Here is a 20699-nt window from a genome sequence, read left to right as displayed (position 1 = left end):
CATCCCAGCTTTCCCACTGCAAGTGCCACCACTCCTCACTGCCTCTGGGATCAGTGGGGTTGCTCATGAGTGGGATCAAATTCAGCAGGATTTTCCCTCTTTTGTTTTAGGAATTAGGCACCCTGATATGATTCTCCTGATATTATAATGATTGTCCCACTGTTTATTTTGTAGGATATATTCAGGGATGTTTTTCCAAAATCATGCAGTTTTCCTATAAATGTGAAAAATGAGAATTGAAATGTATTTTTTAGGAAGAAACTTAGTTTGGAAAGAAGAGTAATGAAGGTAATTTAGTTATTAAAAATTGGAAGAATGGAATCAGGGAATAATGGAATCATGGGATGATTGGTGTTGGAAGGGATTTTAAGGATCACCCAGTGCCACCCCTGCCATGGCAGGGACACCTCCCACTGTCCCCAGTGCCCAGCCTGGCCTTGGGCACTGCCAGGGATGCAGGGGCAGCCCCAGCTGCTCTGGGAATTCCATCCCAGCCCTGCCCACCCTGCCAGGGAACAATTCCTGATTCCCAAAATCCCATCTGAAGTTCCCATTTTGAAGCAAACCTGACCAGCCCAGCTTTGCAATGAAGTCCCTGGAGAGCACAGGAGGGACCTGCTCCCTTTCTCCTTGGAAACCCGAGGACTGCAGGGAGCAGCTGGCTGGAACAGGAGCCCTGCACCCTACACCCCCCTTTGGGCGTGGATCCCAACAAAAAGGGGGATATTGGATGTTCTTAAGCAGGTGTTACTGGATTAAAGGGGATAAAATCTGATTTTTACTGGATTAAAGGGGATAAATTCTGATCTGGAGCTTTTTAGCACTCCTTGAATAAATATTATTGACTCTGCAACCTCCTTATCTCCTACCAGGGAAGGAGGGATTTGAGTTTGTTTTTTGGGAATTTTTGCAGGTGTAATTTATTAAAACATATATCAGAGTTAAAAATAGACTTAATTCCAGGACGTGAAGGAGCAGACAAGAAAGCTGGAGAGAGACAATTTCCAGGGGATGCAGGGACAGCACCCAGGGAATGGCTGCCAGTGCCAGAGGGCAGGGCTGGGTGGGATCTTGGCAATGAGGAATTGTTCCCTGGCAGGGTGGGCAGGGCTGGCATGGAATTCCATCCCTGGATCCCTGGCAGTGCCCAAGGCCAGGCTGGAGCAGCCTGGGACAGTTGGAAGGGTCCTTGCCCATGGCAGCTTTTTAAGGATGGGATGATCCCTAAAATCCCTTTACCCCAAACCATCCCATGAACCTGAAGACCTGAATTTAACCTGAACAGGCAGAGGCAATTAATGAGGAGAAAAATCATTCCAGAACCTCCAGAAATTTATACACTGGGAGCTTCACAGCTCTTATGGCAAGAATAATGTTTGCTTGAGGGAAGAAATGATTTGCTGCTGATAAGAAAAGAGCTCGCTCAGAGGAGCGGGGGAGATCTTTCCTGGAGGTCACAGAGGTTTTGGGTTTCTTTTTTAAGCAGGAGCAGTAACATTTGATTTTACAGCTTCACCCCTCCTCATATCTTATTCTGTCTGCAAACACCGACCCTGCTCTGTGGCAGCTGCATCCCAGGATCACCCAGGTGGGAAGAGCCCTCCAGGATCATCCAGTGCCACCAAACCCTGTCCCCAAGGGCCACCTCCAGACTCCTGAACACTCCCAGGGACAGTGACTCCACCATGGGCAATTATTCCACTTCCTGACTGCTCCTGTGGGGGAAAAACCCCTCAAATCTCTTTTCAGAACCTCCCCTGGTGCATTTTAAGTTTGGTTTTTTTGCATCCTTTCCGTTGAGTTGTGACATCTCAAAGTCTGCATCGCCCTGAGACACAAACACGGATCTTTGTCCCACTGATGGCCCCTGAGCCCAGAAATGCTTCTGGGCTGTGCCACCAGCTCTGATCCCCTCCAGAACTGCTCTGAGCATGCACAGACCAGCCCAACGAAGCTCTTCAGGAGGACATCAGGCTGCCAGGTGGCTGCAAACTCCCAAAACCCCAAAAACCACAACGGGTCTGCGCTTTCAAATCCACTTATTCCCACCCTCCTCCTTCCCCACTCCAGCCCCACAGGAGGCTGCAAACCCTCGTTCGTTCCCTGCGAGCTGCAGAGCTCCTGTCCCTTCTGAGAAACCAAAATAACTGAAAAGAAGCTGGGCAGAGCTCGGGGACAGGAAGGCCCCGGGGGGAGTGGGGACGGAACTGCTGCAAGAGCAGCGCAGGGCCCTTATCAGCGCCAGGCAGGGGCTGCGGTTTGCTCGCTCTCGCAACCCTCCTGCAACTGTCACTTGTTTTCCTACAAACAGGATGCCCCAAAGAGGCCAGCAGCTGGCCCAGGACTCCGGGGACAGGGCTGTTTTGGGGTGCTGGCTGCCAGCTTGGAGCCTCTCGGGGTTTTTCCTGTAGGAAAAGCGGGTGCAGGTGTGAGCCCAGCTCCTTCCTGCTGGGAGGAACCAAACCCCAGTCCTGGTGGGGCTCGGTGGTGAGGCTGAGCTCTCATTTTGCTCCATTTTTATGATTCCACCTCGAATTTGCTGTTGAGGGAGGGGTTGTGCTATGCTGAAACAGCAAGGGAATGTCTCTGTGTGCACAGAAAAATTGAGGCATCCATCCCTGGAATTGTCCGAGGCAACGGAGCATTGTCCAAGGAGCAACCTTTGGGAGCGAGTGGCAGGGGGTAGGAATGAAATGGCCTTAAAAGTCCCTTCCAACGCCAACCATTCCATGATTCCATGCAGATTTCCATGATTTCTTTGCCATGCAGTCCCCCCTTGCTGGAATGAGGGCTGAATTAATGGAAATGCTTCTAAAAAGCCAAAGGAGCAAGCAAGGAAGGCCTGGAGGTGGCACCCGGAGCTCTGCGCTGGGGACAAGGTGGGCATGGGGCACAGCTGGGACTGGGTGGTCTCAGAGATCTTTTCCAGCCTCAGGGGTTTGGGGGTTCTGGCATTCTGTCCTCCCAGCCCATGGATCCTGACACCATCCCACCCCCCTGCCCCAAATTTTGCAGCTCAGGCTCCTCCTCAAGGAGCAGGTTCTGCTCTCCAAGGTCACTTGGGCTGTCCTCCAGAGAAACCTGCCCTGCCAACCAGCGAGGCACCAGCCTGGAAATTTACCCAGAAGGGAGATATGGGAAAAAGCCAAACCAAGCTCTGATAATTCCCTGGGCAAAGGTGGAGCCTTTTCCAACGGCAGCTCTGGCTTTGCACCCTCCAAGTGTTTCTGGAGCTTCCCAGTGCCAGATCAACACCAGGGAGAGCAGGGAAAAAAAAGTAGCTCTGCAATCAATTTTTTTTTTTTTTTTAATGAAGTTTTGCTTTTCAATTCTTTTCTGCAAGAAAAAAAAATAAAAAGGAAATAATTTTAAATGCATGAAAGAATTCTTTGTGTGCCACAACAACCTCCTGCTCTGCTGGAGCCTGAGAGGATTTTAGGGAGTCTATCAAGAATATCCTGAGTTGGAAGGGACCCAGTTTGATGTCTAGAAACAGCTCTTGGCATTTTCCAGTTCTCCTGCTGCTCAAAGTTAACTGGAGAACACTTTTTCCCCTGGATTTTCATTGTGGTTTTTATTTGAGCTGGGTTGCAGCTGGAGAGGTACAATACTAGAGCCCTGAAATAATATGTGGTGCTCAGGAAATTTCTGATTAAAACATCAGCTTGATTCAATCTGAATTTGGAGGTAAACACGAGATCTTTTGGGAGATAGTTGTAAAGCTGAGGTTCTCAGAACTGCTGAACTTACAATCTGATCATTCCTCCCTGATTCTTCATCCATGAAGATGAGGAATATCCTATTCTCAGAGCAATTTGAGCATTTCAGGATGGATTTGACTAATTTTGGGTGCCACTGGGGCCAAACTGAGCTGCAAACTCCTCTCTCAGGCTGCTTTTGTGGAGGCAGAGCCTGTGTGATCTCTGCTCGTTGTCTCTGGCCCTCCCCCAGCTCTTGTGGTTTGTGGGCCAACTTTACAAAAGTTGATAGAGCAGAAGTGGGCTGAAGTTCCTTTGGCTTTCATGAACCGTGCCTGAGAGGCTCTGTCAGAGCTCCCTCCCAGCTGAAGGGAGCCCGAGAGAGGTTTTAGATTCCTTCCAACAGATTCAATCCCTCTTGGGTTTTAGAGGCTGCAGGCACGAAGCCCATCCAGGTCTGTAGGAAATCTGGGTCTGCCCAGGACAGCATCTCCTGGGTTTTTAACTGCACCAAACCAGACTTGGCTTGAATTCAGGTGATGCTTCCATCTGAAATTTTACCCTCCAAGGAGAAGCCTTTTAGTGGCTTTGCACATTTTCAATGAAAACTTTTTGGAACCTCCCACTAAAGCAAGGCTTAGCTAGAAAAAGAATGACAAAATCTCATGAGAAGCAAGAGAGGTTTTCACCACCTTGCACAGGCTGTGGGGAAGGCCCCCATTAACAACATCTGCATTTCATGGAATTAATATCCACGGAGTAATTGCCTGAAGTGTTCAAGCCAATCAATCCAGCTCCATTCCAAGTGCTTCTCCAACATTTCCCTGGAAACATCACCAGCCCTGGGGGCACCTCTGGCTGCCGTGTCCAGCTCTGGCTCCTCAGCACAGCAGGGCCAGGAGCTCCTGGAGCTGAGCAAGGGCCTGGAGCAGCTCCGTGCCCAGGAAAGGCTGAGGGAGCTGTGATGCCTCAGGTTGGAGCTTTTCTATTTTTCACATTCTGTGCTGCTTTAGTGTGTGGGTCTGAGCTTCATATTCTGGGATGCTGAGCTCTGTGCACAGAGCAGGGAGACAAAACAATTCCTGCTCCAGCTGGGCACCAAGGACAAATGATCCAAATCTCAGCCCCAGAGCACAAACCCCGTGGGCTGGAGAGAGAAAAACAAGCAGGGTGGGACTGCAGGGGCTAAAGCTGGGATGGGACAATGAACTGCAAGGTGCAAATGGAGCAGAACTGATCCCAGGGACAGAGCCCGTGCCCGGCCGTGCATTTTGGGGCCATTTTGGTTCATCTTGGGTGCAGCCCTGGCTGGGCTCTGGTGCTGCCCAAGGTGCATCCATGGAGGCCTTTGAATAAATCCTTGCTTTATTCTGTGACTCTGCCCTGCCTCTGCTCTGGGGCAGGTTCTCAAGGCATCAGATGGAGCTGCTCAGCCTGGAGAGGAGCCCGAGCTGAGGGGCCTCAGCCCTCCCTGTGTCTGTCCCTGTCTGTCCCTGTGTCTGTCCCTGTGTCTGTCCCTGTGTCTGTCCCTGTGTGCAGAGGTCAGAGCAGGCCCAGGCTCTGCTCCAGGCCCAGCAATGGCCCCAGAGGCACGGGCAGGGCCTGAGCCCAGCAATTCCCCTGCACAACTTCTGCCCTGCTCTAATCTTGACTCCAACCAAGCCTTTGGCTCAACACCCTCCCCACTTTTATCTACCACATCAGCACTTGCATCAGAACTCTGACACCAGCTGCCTCTCGAGTTTCACATCTATTCAAGTGAAAAAGTAGCAGCAAAGAAACCAGTTTAGAAATAATTCTCTTTTTCCCTGCCGTTTTCTCCCTCCCACGCCCAGCACACGCCACTTTCGAGTTCTGCATTGCCAAAATTAATGTTGATGTCACTGCACTACCAAAATTAACAGGCCCAGGCTCATGCAGGAAACTTCTAGGAGAGCCTGGAAAAAGGAAATTAAGAAATTAAGATCCCACAGGAACCTGTTGGTCCATTGGGATCTATGCACAGAGCCCTGCACTTGAGATTTTGGGAAAAAATCAGGAACTTTTGGAGGTGTGTTCAGCACTTGTTGACTCAGGACTCTGGGTGAAGTTAGAAATTAAAGAGGAGGAGTGCACAGCAGCTCCAGGAGAAGCCAATCCTTCCATCCCAGAGAGTTTGTGGGGTTCCCATCCCTGGAGGTGTCCAAGGCCAGGCTGGATGGGACTTGGAGCAATCTGGGGCAGTGGAAAGCTCTGAGTGGGAAGTGGCTGAAGTGAGGTGGTTTTTAAGGTCCCTCCCAATCCAAACCAATCCATGATTCCAGGATCCCTTTATGAATTTCTAAAAAAGCTCCAGGAACCAGGATCAAAGAGGGGAATTCCAGGTGCCAGGCACAGAACCAGGATTTCTTTGGGCCGCCTGCATCCATCCAACCCCAACCAAAGTGAGAAGACACCAGTGAAGGGAAGGACAATAATTCAATAACACAATGGGGGATTGACTTCAAACACTGAGCTTCCAAAAAAAAAAAAAAAAAAAAGCTATCAACAAAAAAACCTGGAAAAATGCCAGTGGATTATTCTGGGAGCACAACCTGGGGGAGTTTTCTCTATTCCTTTATTTTAGGCAGCTCCAAACACCTGTGTCTCAAATATCAGCAGCTGGGCCTCAGATTTCCATCACCCAACCATTTTCTGAAATCCTGGCAGCTCTTGCTGGTCAGGAATATTCCCCATTCCAGGTGGAAAATGCAGCCCCCAGTGCAAACAGAGGTCAGCAGAGGAAAAGAGGCTTTGCTACTCAAGGGTTAGATCACAATGAAAAACTTCTTCCCCTTCCTGACTTTCTCACTCTCTTTTCTGCACTGAATTCTGGTAAAAAAAAAATATTTAAAATGGATTTTTTTTCCCCCAGGCAAATCTTTAATCCACTCAGTAATTTTATTTTTTTGCTTTTGTTTTATGATAACTCAAAGCAGGTTGGTCTTCAGCTGCAGAAATGCAAACCAGCAGCAAAATTTGCAACCTAAGTCATGTGCTAGAAAAGTTTGGGTGAATTGGTTGGTGTAAATGTTGCAAAGAGCAGCATTTCCTGCAGACCTCAATCACGAGGTAGTTTGTTTTCTCACCGAGGAGAAAGAAGTGAGAGAAACTTTGCTGCAGGTAATGACATCCTAAAATAGGACAGCTCATGTTTTTCTATAGGTTATTTGTTTAATTTCTCATTCCTCTTTGAACTGCAGTTTCAAATAAGAGAGGCCTTAATTTTCTGCAGAAAAAACAAACAAATCAAAAAAATACTAAAAAGTCCAGCAATGCTTTAAAAAATTCAAGTTCTTCACCTTAACAAGTGAGGGACTTCAGCCAGAAAACAAGTTAAGGGACAGGGAAAAGATTTTCCTTGGAAATGAGTTGAAATCTGGTCACAAATTTCTGTTAAAATCACAAAAGATCTGTGTAGGATTTTTTATAAACCTGAAGCTCCAGAGGCTGACCTCATGTCCAGCCTGGTCCCACACCTGATCCCCTCAGACAATGGGATCTGGAGCCTCTCCTGCTCCCTCTGCCTGCAATGGGCTTTAGCAAAGGCCAAAAAGGAGCTGAGCAGATGGAAAAGCTCCAACTGCTTCTGTTTAAAAAGTGCTTTTGATCTCCAGCTGGGGTGGTTTCATCAAAGCAGGAACACCCCAAAGCCTCCAGAGCTGCTCTTGCCCTCTCCACGTGGGACACGGATGGGCCCAAAACTCGGAGCTGCCACAGGAGGGAAGGGTTGGGAGGGGGATTTCCTAATAAACCTGGAAAAATGAGCCAAGCCCCCGGTGGGCAGCTGGAATTGGGACCTGTGGCTCACACAGAGGCGTTTTTTATTCAGCACATCCTGAGAATGGAGCAAAACAGGGCAGGATTGAGCTGCTGGAGCAAAGCAGAGGAGGCTCCAGGATGGGCAGAGGGCTGGAGCAGCTCTGCTGGGAGGAAAGGCTGGCACAGCTGGGATTGTTCACCTGCACAGGAGAAGCTTTGGGCTGAGCTCAGGGTGGCCTTGCAGGGCCTGCAGGAGCCCCAGGAAAGCTGGAGAGAGACAATTTCCAGGGCATGCAGAGACAGCACCCAGGAAATGGCCTCAAAATGAAAGATTACAGGTTTAGATCAGATATTAGGAACAATTTCCTCCCTGGCAGGGCGGGCAGGCCCTGGCACAGGGTGTCCCTGGATCCCTGGCAGTGCCCAAGGCCAGGCTGGACACTGGGGCTGGAGCAGCCTGGGACAGTGGGAGGTGTCCCTGCCATGGCAGGGCTGGGATGAGATGAGTTTTAATTCCATAATTCCATGATTCTGCCCCAAAGCCAAAAGCCGCTGTTTGAAAAGGAACTGCTGGCCTGGTCCATTGGTGCCACACCTTTTTCTGCAGCACAAGAGTCATCCCAGGTCTCACCCAAAGCCCAAAGCCATCAGCCAGGTCTTTCCAGTGGTTTCCCTGACTCTTGGATCAGGTTCCATGTACACAAAAGTCTGGGTTGCCTTAATTTCCCCAGTAAAATGTGACTCTTAATCATCTTTCCTTGCCTAGAAATCAATTTAAACAAACACAAATTCACCCCACAAGGGAACCCTAAATCCCTCTTCATGTTGGTAATGTCTTGTTATCCCAAATGGGATTTATAAAACCATGGATTATCCTTAGGGATCCACAAGGATTATCCAAATCCAGTTCCTGACCCCCAACAGTCCCACCCTGGGCATCCCTGGCAGTGCTGCCCAAACCCTCCTGAAGCTCTGGCAGCCTCAGGCTGTGCCCATTCCCTGGGGAACTGGTGACAAAAATGACTATTTCCATTGCAGTCCCTATTAGAGGAAAAGAAAACCACCCCAGCATTAAAAATTCTGATTGCTACTCCAAAATCTGAACAATTCATCACTTTTAAACCCCAAAAGTTTATCCTGTCTCTGGTTGTTAACCTTGGCAAGTCATTCACATTTCATTTCCAGGCACACTGTATATGAAACCCTGCTTCATTTAGAAAATTAAATCATTTTCTCCAGTAAGGGACAGCCAGAAGCAGCTCATGTTCCTATAAGAGACCTGACTCTTGGTATCAGTGTGCAAAGTTTTTTTGGTGTGAAAAATGTGTGGGTGTTCAGCCCCGTCCATTTTCACTTTTACAGGTTTGATAAAGAGAAAACTCTGCAGGCTGAGGGGTCCTTTTCCTCTCAGAGGTGGCCAAAAGGATGGAAAAAGTTGTAACTGAATTTCTTGCACAGGGTTTGGAGCAATGAAACCACCACGTTATGCAGCAAGTGGTTCAGCAACGCTCACAAATACAGACTCAAAAGGGTTTGGGTTGGAAGGACCTTAAAGATCATCTTGTCCCACCCCCTCCATGGGCAGGGACACCTCCCACTGTCCCAGGTGGATCCAAGCCCTGTCCAACCTGGCCTTGGGCACTGCCAGGGATCCAGAGGCAGCCACAGCTTCTCCAGGAATTTCATTCTAAGGATTTCTCCCTGATATTTAATTTAAATCTCTCTCTTTTAGTTGAAAATTCTGTTCATGGAGTCTGAACTTGAGTTATCTCCCAGATATGAATTCTATTCCCTCTGACTCATACAAACCCCAAGAGCTCATTTACATGGAGGTCCTGAAAACCAGAAGTGTTTTACAGAAGTCTGATATTATCTGGTAACTGAATTCTGAAATACAAAGCCCTTCCCATGAGGTGGGTGAAGCTCTGCCCTCACATCTGGGGCCTCTCTGGGTGATGTGAATCCCAAAATCACCGAGGTGGGAAGGAACCTCCAGGATCACCCAGTGCCACCCCAGCCCCATCAGCATCACCCCAATCCCTGTCCCCAAGGCCACATCCAGACTGATCTGGGACAATTCCAGGGACTCCAAACCTCCCTGGGCAGCTCAGCCCAAGGCCTGACCACTCTGGGAGGGACAAAAATGTCCCAGAGCTCTACAGAAACCTGAACAGAGACTCTCAAATGTTCCCATCTCACAGAGATCCAGGGGACAGCCAGGAAAAGATCCACCAAAGGAATTTGGGTGATGATTTTTTGTTCAGTTCCACAGGAAGTGTTTTAAAAAACCTGAGCCTGCCCTGGTGCCATTTGAGGCCATTTCCTCTCCTCCTTTCCCTGCCCCTCCTGTCAGGAGCTGTGCAGAGCACTGAGGTCCCCCCTGAGCCTCCTTTGCTCCAGGCTGAGCATCAGAGAGCTGTGACTGATCCAACCTGCCCTGAAGGTTGGATCTTCTCAGAATCCCAGGATCAAGGCTGGGAAAACCCTTCAGGATCAGCCAGTGCCACCCCAGCCCCACCAGCATCACCCCAATCCCTGTCCCCAAGGCCACATCCAGACTGCTCTGGGACAATTCCAGGGACTCCAAACCTCCCTGGGCAGCTCAGCCCAAGGCCTCACCACTCTGCCAGGGAAATTTTCTATCCCAGTCTCCAACCTGAGCTGGCCCTGGTGCCATTTGAGGCCATTTCCTCTCATTTTTTCATTTCCACCAACCCTCCCTCACTGCCCCTCCTGCAATGAGCTCCCCCTGATCCCCTTTTCTCCAGGCTGAGCCCCCCCAGCTCCCTCAGCTGCTCCCTCATCCCTCAGGCTGTGTTTTCCAGCCCCTTTTCCCATCTCTGGACACTCTCCAGCCCCTCAATGTCCTTCTGGAGGTGAGGGGAGCCCCATCCAGCCCCCCCTGGCAGGTGTCAGGATGAGCTGTGGTGCTGAGTGAGGGCAGGAGATGAACCCCAGGGCTGTCACTCCTGATTTTACACAGCCAGGACAGATTTAAGGTAGCACCGCTTCAAAACCATTCCTGCAGCCACACTTCCCCTTTCTTTGGGGGCAGAAAATCTGTCCTAGAGCCAATTCTTGGGATAAAATCCTGGATCCCCCCAGACAGGGACAAAGTGGCCACCAACTGGTCAGTCTGGAGGAGAGGAGGCTCAGGGGGGACCTCACTGCTCTGCACAATTCCTGACAGGAGGAGGGAGGGATGTGAGGGCTGGGAATTCTCTGGGAATGTTCAGGAGGAGTCTGGATGTGGCCCTTGGGGTCACAGTTTGGGGTGATGCTGTTGATGGTGGGAGTGGGGAATCCTGAAGATCTCTTCCCACCCTGATAATTGCAGGATTCTGTGGATCTCTGAGCCCAGGTCTGGCTGTGTCACAGCACAGAAGAATCCCATAAAACCATCATAAAAAATGAACTTGTGAGAGCTGCAGGTGGTGCTGGGGCTTTGAAGGCCCCAGACATTTGTCACAAAGGAAACACAGCCCCACACTGTGCTTCACCCTGAACATGCCAGGGATTTCCCAAGCTCTCCTTTCCCTTTTAAACACCACAAAAGCCACTGGAAGGGCTGGGAATTCTCTGGGAATGTTCAGGAGGAGTCTGGATGTAGCCCTTGGGGTGAAGCTGATGATGGTGGGAGTGGGGGATCCTGGAGATCTCTTCCCACCCTGATAATTCCAGGATTCTGTGGATCTCTGAGCCCAGGTCTGGCTGTGTCACAGCACAGATGAATTCCATAAAACCATGTAAAAAATGAACTTCTGAGAGCTGAAAAAAACTGAACCAGTAAAAAATGAACTTGTGAGAGCTGCAGGTGGTGCTGGGGCTTTGAAGGCCCCAGACATTTGTCACAAAGGACACACAGCCCCATGTGGTGCTTCACCCTGAACCTGCCAGGGATTTCCCAAGCTCTTCTTTCCCTTTCAAACACCACAAAAAGCCACTGGAAGGGCTGGCTCAGAGCTTCTGAGCTGCTGATTTGATGAGGGTGGCAGGGCTTGCCCTGAATACAGCAGCTTGAAATGTTTATAGCAGATCTCATAAAACCTGACGGTTTTCAGGTTTCCTTCCAGTGCTTTCTCAGAAAGATTTGTAAGACATAAACCTTTCAACCTGCAGACAAAACCCAACCTAAATGCAGCTTCTGGGCTTTCAAAATCACAGCTTCAGTACGAAAGCAGATGACAGAAACATCCTGCATGACAAAATGTTCATGAGGTAAATGAAAAAAAACCCCAAGCCCATCCTGGACTGCTTGGGGGTTCACTGGAATCAGAAACTCAAAACAAAAACTACAAGTTGGAAACAGAAATTCCCAGATTGATCAGAGCCAGAGAAAGTGTTCTCACAGATCTTCACGAGGTGAAACTGCCCAGTTTGACAGAGTTTCACTCACAGCAGAAGTGGGGAATCCTCCAGATGACAGCAAGGATGAACTGGAAACTCAATTTCCAACTGAGCTGCCCTCACACTCTCCTTCCCTGCTTCACACTCAGTCCTTCTATGTGCTTTTCTTTCTCCTATTTCAATATTTTGAATAAATCTTTATAGAAAATTAAATGTTTTGGACTAAAATTAGTTTTACTGGACTAAACCATTTAGTTTTATTATTAAACTTAAATTGTTTGTAAAGCTAGGGTTTGGCTGGGATCCCAGTGTTAAAAAAAGTCATTTATTTTGGAAATGACATTGGGAATCTGCATAATTCCTACTCTTTCCATTGGCAGGAGGGGCATGCCTTGATTTCAGTATCTCTGAGAATATTCTGGTGTGTGCAAGGCTTCACCAACTGCCTTGGGTTGGAAATGCAGGATGGGGCTGGGGCTGTGTGTTCTGTTCCCATCAGTCAGAGCTGGGGCAGCTCTCTGCTGTCCATGGGGCAGTTTTTTCTTTCTCTCTCCCACAGCCAATCCTCCCTGCAGGAGATCTCTGCTGTCCATGGCCACTGAGTGTCCCTGCAGGGCTGATCCAATCCCATCATCCCATGGGGAGATGCTGCATTGCCCAGGGGAGGAGCCAAGCATTCCTACCTGGATCCAATCTGAGGTGCTGGGACAGCCCAGCAGCCTTTGCCCAGTGCATTGCCAGAGGAGCAGCTTCTGCTGCCCTGCATTGCCAGAGGGAGCCCAGGCCCATCTGCAGCAGCCCTGGAGCTGCAGAGGAAAACTCCCCCCTTGTGCAGGATCCCTGCTCCAGCAGAGCCACAGCTGGCACTGCAGGAGGGCTGAGCCCCCATGGGATGGGGCTGTGCCACCCCCTGACACACAGGGGGTCACCTCCTATTCTGACTCTGGCAGTGTTTTGGTTTTTTTGGGTACTATTGCATCTGTATTTTTAATTTTCCTAGTAAAGAACTGTTATTCCTAATCCCATACCTTTGCCCCCTTAATTTCAATACCATAATAATTCAGCCTATAATAATTTGCATTTTTTCATTTCAACAGGGGCTCCTGCCTTCCTTAACCAACACCTGTCTTTTCAAACCCAGGCACCCACAGCCTGGAGCCCTTTGTGGGATCTCAGGTGCTTCAGCCACCAGCACTGCTGTCACCTCCACTGCTGCCACCCCACACAGCTCCTCCACGCCTCTCAGAGAGGAGGTATCTCTGCACAATTTGGGCAGCTGACTCAAGTTTATCCAAATATTACCCAGCCTCTGCAGAGCAGAAAAAAAGGAGGGAGGACAATGTTTTCTTGTCCTCTCAGCCCAGTGAGTCACCGTGGCCTGTCTCTCTCCATGGCCAATCCCAGATGTCCTGGAGGAAGCCACAAATCATCTGGCAGATGACAGAGCTGCTTCCAGGGGATCTTTCTTCCCCAGCTTTAACAGGGTTTGCTTTGTGCTCTGAAATAGGGCAGGGAGAGGCAAAGGGAAAACTTAACCCTTCCAAAGTTTTTTGGGTTTTGGGGTTTTTTTTGTTTGCTTGCTTTGTTTGTTTGTTTTTGGTTGGTTGTTTTTTTTTTGTTTGTTTTGGTTTGGTTTTTTCCCCTCAACCTGGCTGGTATTTATTAAGAAATTGTTGATGATCTTAAAGGGCTTTTCCAACCTACACAGTTCCATGATACTCTCAAATTCAGGAGTTTTTAGGATTCGGTTCAAGCCTTGGATTCGGTGGGATTTTATGGCAATGAACCTCCCCTGGTACAATTTAATGCCTTTCATCCTTGTTCTCCATCCCCATTCCTGCCTGGGAATCCCTTTGGATGTGCAGCAGAAACCTCTGGAACCCAGCAGGTACCATGTGCACGTGGCAGGATGTCAAAGTCAGACATTTCTGCTGGTTTTGGGATAACCCACAGAGAAATCTGCTTTTTCCTTAGGATTCTTTCTCCTTGGCTTTTCAAATCCAGTTTCTAAATCCAACAGCAGTGATTTCCTTGCCACTCTTGTTTAGGTACAGACTCTCCCCTGTCAAATAATCCACAATTCTGGAGCTGATGGGAGCGAGCCCCTGATCCCTTCAGCCTCCACTCCCACCCAGCACACCAGGGACTTGAGGACTTTTCCAACGGGAATCCCACCACAAGGAAAGCCAGAGCTGCTCATTTTCAATGAGAAGCATGACTGGGACACTCATTCTTTATTCTGAAGTCAAATTTCAAAAATTACTTTCATAAACTTGCCACTACCCCTGGCTTTCACATGCATTTCAAGATAAGCATCCTGTTATTCTGGGATCACGCCTCAGCAGTCAAACTAAATCTTGATTATCTTCTGGTCACACACACCAAAAAAAAAAAAAAAAAGAAAAAAAAAAGAAAAAAAAAAAAAAAGAAGCAGTTTATTTTCTGTTTTTATTGCATCCCCTGGCAGCATGGGGGAGATACTTTCATCTTCCACCTCAGAGCTGGAGTTGGTCCCTCATGGTAAAACACCCAACAATCTCTAATTAATGGCCAAGTGAGAAAGGGCAAAGGCAAAACAATCTGAGGGATGTGCAGGCCAGACAGGACCTAAATCCTTTTTAGACTCAGCACAACACATCCCTGGGCTGAGTGTGGCTGCTGAAACACTCAGTGAAATATTTTGGCTCAGGATAAAATCTCTTGATCTCACCAGAGCAGCATGTTCAGCTCTGTCAGACTTTTTACTTCCTGTGTTCAGGCCTCGCAGTGTTTCTCAAGGCTTTTAAGTGAAAAAAAGAGCTCAGGCTGTGTAAATCAGACATTGTGCAAGGTTTTTCTACTTGTAAGCCAAGGTTTTTATGAGCTTTAGTTCAATTTCCTATTCACAAGCTGCAGTCAGTGGTTTATAATGCTGACAGGAATTAACTCTTTGGTACAGGGCAGGCAGCCTGAAAAAGGCCTGGAAAATTCTCTCTCCACAGTGACAAGGGAATTTCTGCTGCTGGAAACAGAGAATCCAGACTGGTTTGGGTTGGGAGGGACTTAAAGATCATCCCATCCCACCCCTTCCATAGCAGGGACACCTTCCTCTGTCCCTCTGTCCCAACCTGGCCTGGGACACTTCCAGGGATGAGGAATCCACAATTCTGGGGCTGATGGGAAGGAGCCCCTGACCCCTTCAGCCTCCACTCCCACCCAGCACCAGGGACTTGGGGACTTTTCCCACCACAAGGAAAGCCAGAGCCGCTCATTTTCAGTGAGAATCAGAGTGCTCAGGTGTCCCTGAATCCATGGAGAACCTTCAGAGCAGGGAGAGCTTCTCCATTAAATCATCTCAAGACCTGCAGGATCACCCAGTGCCACCCCAGCCCCACCAGCATCACCCCAGTCCCTGTCCCCAGGGCCACATCCAGACTGCTCTGGGACAATTCCAGGGACTCCAAACCTCCCTGGGCAGCTCAGCCCAAGGCCTGACCACTCTGAGAGGGGAATTTTCTGTCCCAATCTCCAACCTGAGCCTGCCCTGGTGCCATTTGAGGCCATTTCCCCTCCTGTCAGGAGTTGTGCAGAGCACTGAGGTCCCCCCTGAGCCTTCTTTTCTCCAGGCTGAACCCACCCAGTTCAGCCGCTCCCCCCAGGATTTGTTTTCCAGCCCCTCCCCAGCTTTGTTGCCCTTCCTTGGACTCACCACTTTTATTTTGCATTTACAAGGCAACAATCTCTCAATGCCTGGCTGCTCCTTGGCACTGTAGGACTCAGAAGAAATCACCCACAGTGTATTTTTCTGTTTTTCCATGTTATAAAATTGCTGTGCTGCTGTTCATTCCCAGTTGATAACAAACCACCCAAATGTCACACCACGGCCATGATGAATTAATAAAAAATTATCACAAAGGCAAAACCAGGAGAAAACTTCTATGCCTACTGAAAGAATCAGACCTTTGCCTACTGAAAGAATCAGACCTTGCCTACTGAAAGAATCAGCAGAAAAGTGCCCTCCTGGAAAATATTACACTTGATGTAATATACACTCTTTTGAGTGTATATTACACCAAGTGTAATATTTTAATTATAAAATAATTCTATAAAATATTTTAATTATAAAATATTACACTCTTTTGAGCTGTAGAAAAAGATAAGTTCTGTGTTCTTTCATAGGCAAAATTACCAGGAAATTAAAATTGTGACAATGAAACAACTCTGAGAAATTACAAAATTATAAATTAAAAAATGAAAAATTAGAAATTATAAAATTAGGAATTATAAAAATTAGGAGGGGGTGTGCTGCAATTATTTTGTCCTCCTTTAAAACCTCTAGGGTCACTCTTTACCACAGACCCCCCCCCCCAAGAGGACTCATTTTGATGCCCCATCCCAAAAGTCCTCCTTGGAATGTGTTGGGAATTCAGAGGTTCCAGCCTGGTGCCCATTCCCTGAGTGGGGAGCTGGTGTGGTGTGATAGGAACAGGGCCACATCCTTTGTGGTGCACCACACCCCATGGACGTGTCAGGGTTTCTGAGCCTGCCTCTGCCCCCAGGGGCTGCACCAACGCTGCTGCTTCCCCATTCCCCTCTTTTTTTCCCAATTTTCACCCTGTATCAAGCTCCAAAAGAATGATGGATTTCCTTCTCACAGAGCTGCCTGGCCTGATAAAGGGAAATCCACAGAGAAAACAAATTTTTTTTCCCCCTTCCTTCACGATTTCGGTTGAGGGAGAAAGTGCAATAAATTTTGGCGGGAAAGGCAGAAAAGAGGCACTTTGGGGACGTTTCTTTGCAAGGGCTGTTGAGAAATAGGGTGAGAACAACCCACCCTAGGGATGATTATTTTTCTTGCTCCCGAGCCCAAACGTTCCTTTTGCTGAGCCCAGGATTTTGAAACTGCCCTGAGTTCGTTTGAGTGGAGAAAGGAACAAAAAGGGAACTGCTGGAAAACCGTTCCACGTTCACACACACACACACACACACACACACACACACACACGGTGCTCTTTTGCAATGATGAAACATTTGTTTTACAACTCAACTGAAGTGTTTGACCTGAGGTTTTCTACAGGGGAAAAAACCCTCTTTCCACAAGGTTCTGTAGGATCTTGTGCCTGGGCTGTCAAAACTGAATAGGAAATTTTGTATAAAAATAAAAACCAGGAATGATTTGAGGTGGAAGGGACCTTAAAGATGATCCCATTCCACCCCCTGCTGTGGGCAGGGACACCTCCCACTATCCCAGGTTATTTCAAGCCCTGTCCAGCCTGGCCCAGAACATTCCAGGTGTTCCTAAGATATGCAGGTGACTTCCAGCCTAGCCCTGCTTGTAGCCCATTCCCCAAAGAAAACGAAATACCGGCGCTGGAACAACATTGATGCCAAAAATGAGGACAAAAATAAACCCCGTTCTGGGGTGTTGAGCTAAATCTCCTGCTGGATTAAGCAGCTTTAAGAAACTCCTCCTTTTCTGGACAAGTCAGCCCTTGGTTTTCAAGCAGCTGCTCAGAAATGTTTTGGGCTCCTGCCAAGCACACGACCCCTGCTCTCCATCCCGCCCCGTGGCCTGGCACAAGCACAGCCCCACGAGGTTCACTCTGCTCTTTATCACACACACAAAATTTCCTCAAGAGCCCTTCCTGTGCTACACATTAGACACCAAGCAGTTGCTGAGCTAAAAAAAAAAAAAAAAAAAAAGAAATTAAAAAAATAAATAAATAAAAAAGGCTGACGAATTGCAGGAAGATCCTGCTTGTTATTTTAGCAGTATTGCTTCCTTTCCCTGCTCGGGGTGCTGAGCAGTGGCAGCACTTGGGCACCTCCTGCTCTCCCTTCAGCATCTCCCCCAGCCAGGCACCAAGGTGCTGGTGACTCACAGCCTGCCCTGCCAGGAAAAAGATGGAGAAAAACTTCGGGTATGAGGAGAAGGAGGGGGAAAAAATAGATTTGAACAGCAGAGCTGGGTAGGATTTGGGCAGGCTGTGACCCTCAGGAGCTGCTGCCAGGGGTGACACAGCAGCTGGGAGCAGCTCTTCCGCATTCCCCGTTATTAATGGGAATAAACTCCTGACTCACGCCAGCCAGGCTGGGCTCTGAGCAGCTCTGAAGTGCTGCTCCATTTTTGGAACCCTGGCTGCTGAGAATTCCAGACTTTCTGTACTGCCAGGCACTGACCCCCAAGAGAACACTGCACTGACCTGAGGCCATGGAGAAAACTTCCAAAATTAAATAACAGAATTAAGATTATTAGTATGTAGTTTGAATAGAATTGTGTAATATCACATGGTGGGAAACTTAAGGTTTTAGAATATAGGAATATATATAAAACAAGATAAAAGTTTTAAAGCAGAAGCTAGTCCTTCTTTACCTCCTTCTTCACCTTCTTCTTCATGAGTTTGAGTAGTATTGAATAATTAGATAAGAGTCCACGTTACAAGCCACAAGTAATTATTGAGTTAAAAGTAAAGATAATTTACGTATAATTTCTTATATAACACTTTATCCTTAAAAAACCTTATACAAAGATACATCTCCATTTTAAACTTATAAAGTTACATACTACAAAACTCACACTTTGTTCGACTGTGATACAGATAAAAACAACAAACATCTAAATCCAAACAAGAAATACCATCTCACACATTTAACCCCAACTTAAGCAAAAAAAAAGGACCCCAAAATATCCATTGCTCCCTGGCCAAGCCAGGGCCAGGCTGGGTGTCCTTGTCACCCACGTGGGCACAGCCGCTCTCTGCTGTGGGACAGGGACACGCTCAGCTCCAGGATTCTTTGGGAAGGCCATTCCCAGGGAGCTGAGAGGTTTCCCGTGCTGAGCTGTGTGAATAAGCCATGACTAAAGCAAGCAGCGGCTCCACAGGGGGTGCTGAGAGCACGACAAGAACGTTACAACCTCCTGGGCACTGGTGACACAACACAGATTGCGCTGGCCGAAATTCCCCCTCGCAGCTCCTCCAGGGCTGCAGCTGCTCCCTCAGCCCTCAGAGCATCCTCGGAGCCTCGCAGTCCATGCCCACCACTCCTTCCCCCGAGCCACGTGAGTCGCAGCAAGCTTTAAGCGGGTTCCTGAGCTTTTATCTGAGCCTTAAACCCAGCCTAAATCCTGCTCTGCTGGCTGGACTTGCTGCTCCCTCCCTGCACTGTCATTTGTTGTGGCAGCTGCTCAAAAAGTCCCCAAAAAGAATAAAACAGGAGCTTGAGCTGCCACTCTTGTACCTGCAGGAATTCCCAGGAGTTGTCCGAGCCCTCTGGGATTTAGGAACAGCAAATTCACGAGCATGCAATGGTTGTTTGAACAGCTCAAATGAAACCTTGTTGGAATCTCTTTCACTGATAAGCAAGGAGATGATATTTCTGCCAGCTCAGATATCAACTCAAAGAAAACTGAAGTGGAAAAAACCCCATGTGCTGCAAGGAAGTGCCCAGATCCTCTCCAGACATGCATTTTGTGAAACATGGGAAAGCAAAACATCCATTTAGAAATTCTGAATGGCACTTACCTCTCAAGAAGTGCTGGTAAGAAGGAAGTGACTCAAATATGCTGTTTGAAGCCATTGTTTCCTCTCTAAAACTCACTCTCTCTTCACTGGGAGGGAATTTAGGGTTTCTTCCACCTTGGGGAGTGCAAAGTGAAGATTGGTCATTGCCACCACCCTCCTCCCAGCCATCCCTCTCGGCTCCATCCCGGCGCCTCGGGAGCGGATCCTGAGCTACTTTTGCTCAAAGAACTCTGAAATTGTTTCTTGAGGAGGGGAAAAAAAAAAAAAAATATAGCGGCTTGCTTGTGGTTGCTGATGCTTACCACCCTCCGAAACCCTGTGGTTTGCAGGCACAACGATTCGCCCTCCCTGCTGACCAATATCCCGGACCCGCTCTTGGGTGACTGCCTCCGTACCCAACTTGTGGTTCTGTGGTTGTTTATGAGGCCCAAAGAAGTGTTTCACACAACCCAAATTACAAATTTAACTGTTCCCCTTTCCAGGACCTGCCTCCATTGGTTCTTTTGTATCACATGACTGGGGTGATGTCGACTTTCTGCCTTTTTTTTTTTTTTTTTTTGAAGGGTTTTTTTTTTTTTAACTTGCTGAAGTCATGCCCTTCCCACTCCACCTGCCCTCCCCGGGGCTCCAGGCAAGGATGGAGTTGCTGAGGGAGGGAAAAACTGGTGATTCACCAGCCCCAGTGCTCCAAAAGGTCTTTGATGAGTTCATTCAACTCCTCTTGTTTGGTTGTTTGAGGTTTTTTGGGAGCTCCTGCTTATTTTGATAGCGACTTCATTGCTGCTTATTCCATAGAATTCAAACCTGGCTTTGAGGCTGCTGTGAAGGCAGCAGGATGTGGAACTCATCCTGTAAAACATTGGGAATCAGCTGGAAGGGAGACCCCTGTAATGAGATTTATTTTTTCAAGAAAATGGGAAAAAAAAAAAAAAGGAGGTTAAAAAGTCCCAACATTTATTTTTTTAAGAAAACAAAAAAAAAAAAAAAAAAAGAGGGGAGATTTAGAAAGCTTTTGGGTTTTTTTTTAAAGAAAATGGGTAAAAAGTGGGACATTAAAAAAGTCCCAATTTTATTTAGAATCTCTGTGATGGCACCCTCGAAGGAGTGCTGGAAGTGCTCAGGAAATCTTGGTCTTCCATAGGGTCCAGTCCTATAATCCTTTTTTAGCCCTGTTCTCCCTTTGTTTTCTCCCTCCCCAAAAGAAAAAGAAGAAAAACTTAAAAATAAAAAACCTAAACCAGTAATTAATTGGAAGTTTTGTCTCTGGCTATGTCAATGAAGAAGAGAAAAGAAAACTCAATACTACATGAAGTAGGAGTTCCTGGAAAAAAAAAATAATCCACTTGGATTAATCCACTTGGATTTTTAATTC

General features: G+C 47.9%; 1 protein-coding gene across 2 annotated transcripts in view; it reads right to left on the bottom strand.

Moving 5' to 3' along the window:
* The window catches only part of RUNX1 (RUNX family transcription factor 1), a 181024-nt gene extending 161213 nt beyond the window's left edge, over positions 1–19811 (bottom strand). The window contains exons 1-2 of one of the 2 annotated variants that reach the window (XM_071430132.1): positions 19630–19811; positions 19328–19441 (exon numbers count right to left, since the gene is read on the bottom strand). In XM_071430132.1, coding sequence (XP_071286233.1) covers positions 19328–19382 — 55 coding nt within the window. In that variant the 5' untranslated portion in view covers positions 19383–19441; positions 19630–19811. Of the gene's footprint in view, positions 1–19327 lie in introns of both variants that reach the window. The other variant, XM_071430133.1, reaches the window with a different exon arrangement.
* Positions 19812–20699: the final 888 nt, after the last annotated feature.

The sequence above is a fragment of the Agelaius tricolor genome, unplaced genomic scaffold (genome assembly GCF_023055355.1).
Source record: "Agelaius tricolor isolate 1412-34295 unplaced genomic scaffold, bAgeTri1.0.p SCAF_7, whole genome shotgun sequence".
Lineage (NCBI taxonomy): Eukaryota > Metazoa > Chordata > Aves > Passeriformes > Icteridae > Agelaius > Agelaius tricolor.
The sequence above is the reverse complement of the archived record's forward strand: the minus strand, read 5'-3'. Positions and strand labels throughout refer to the sequence as shown.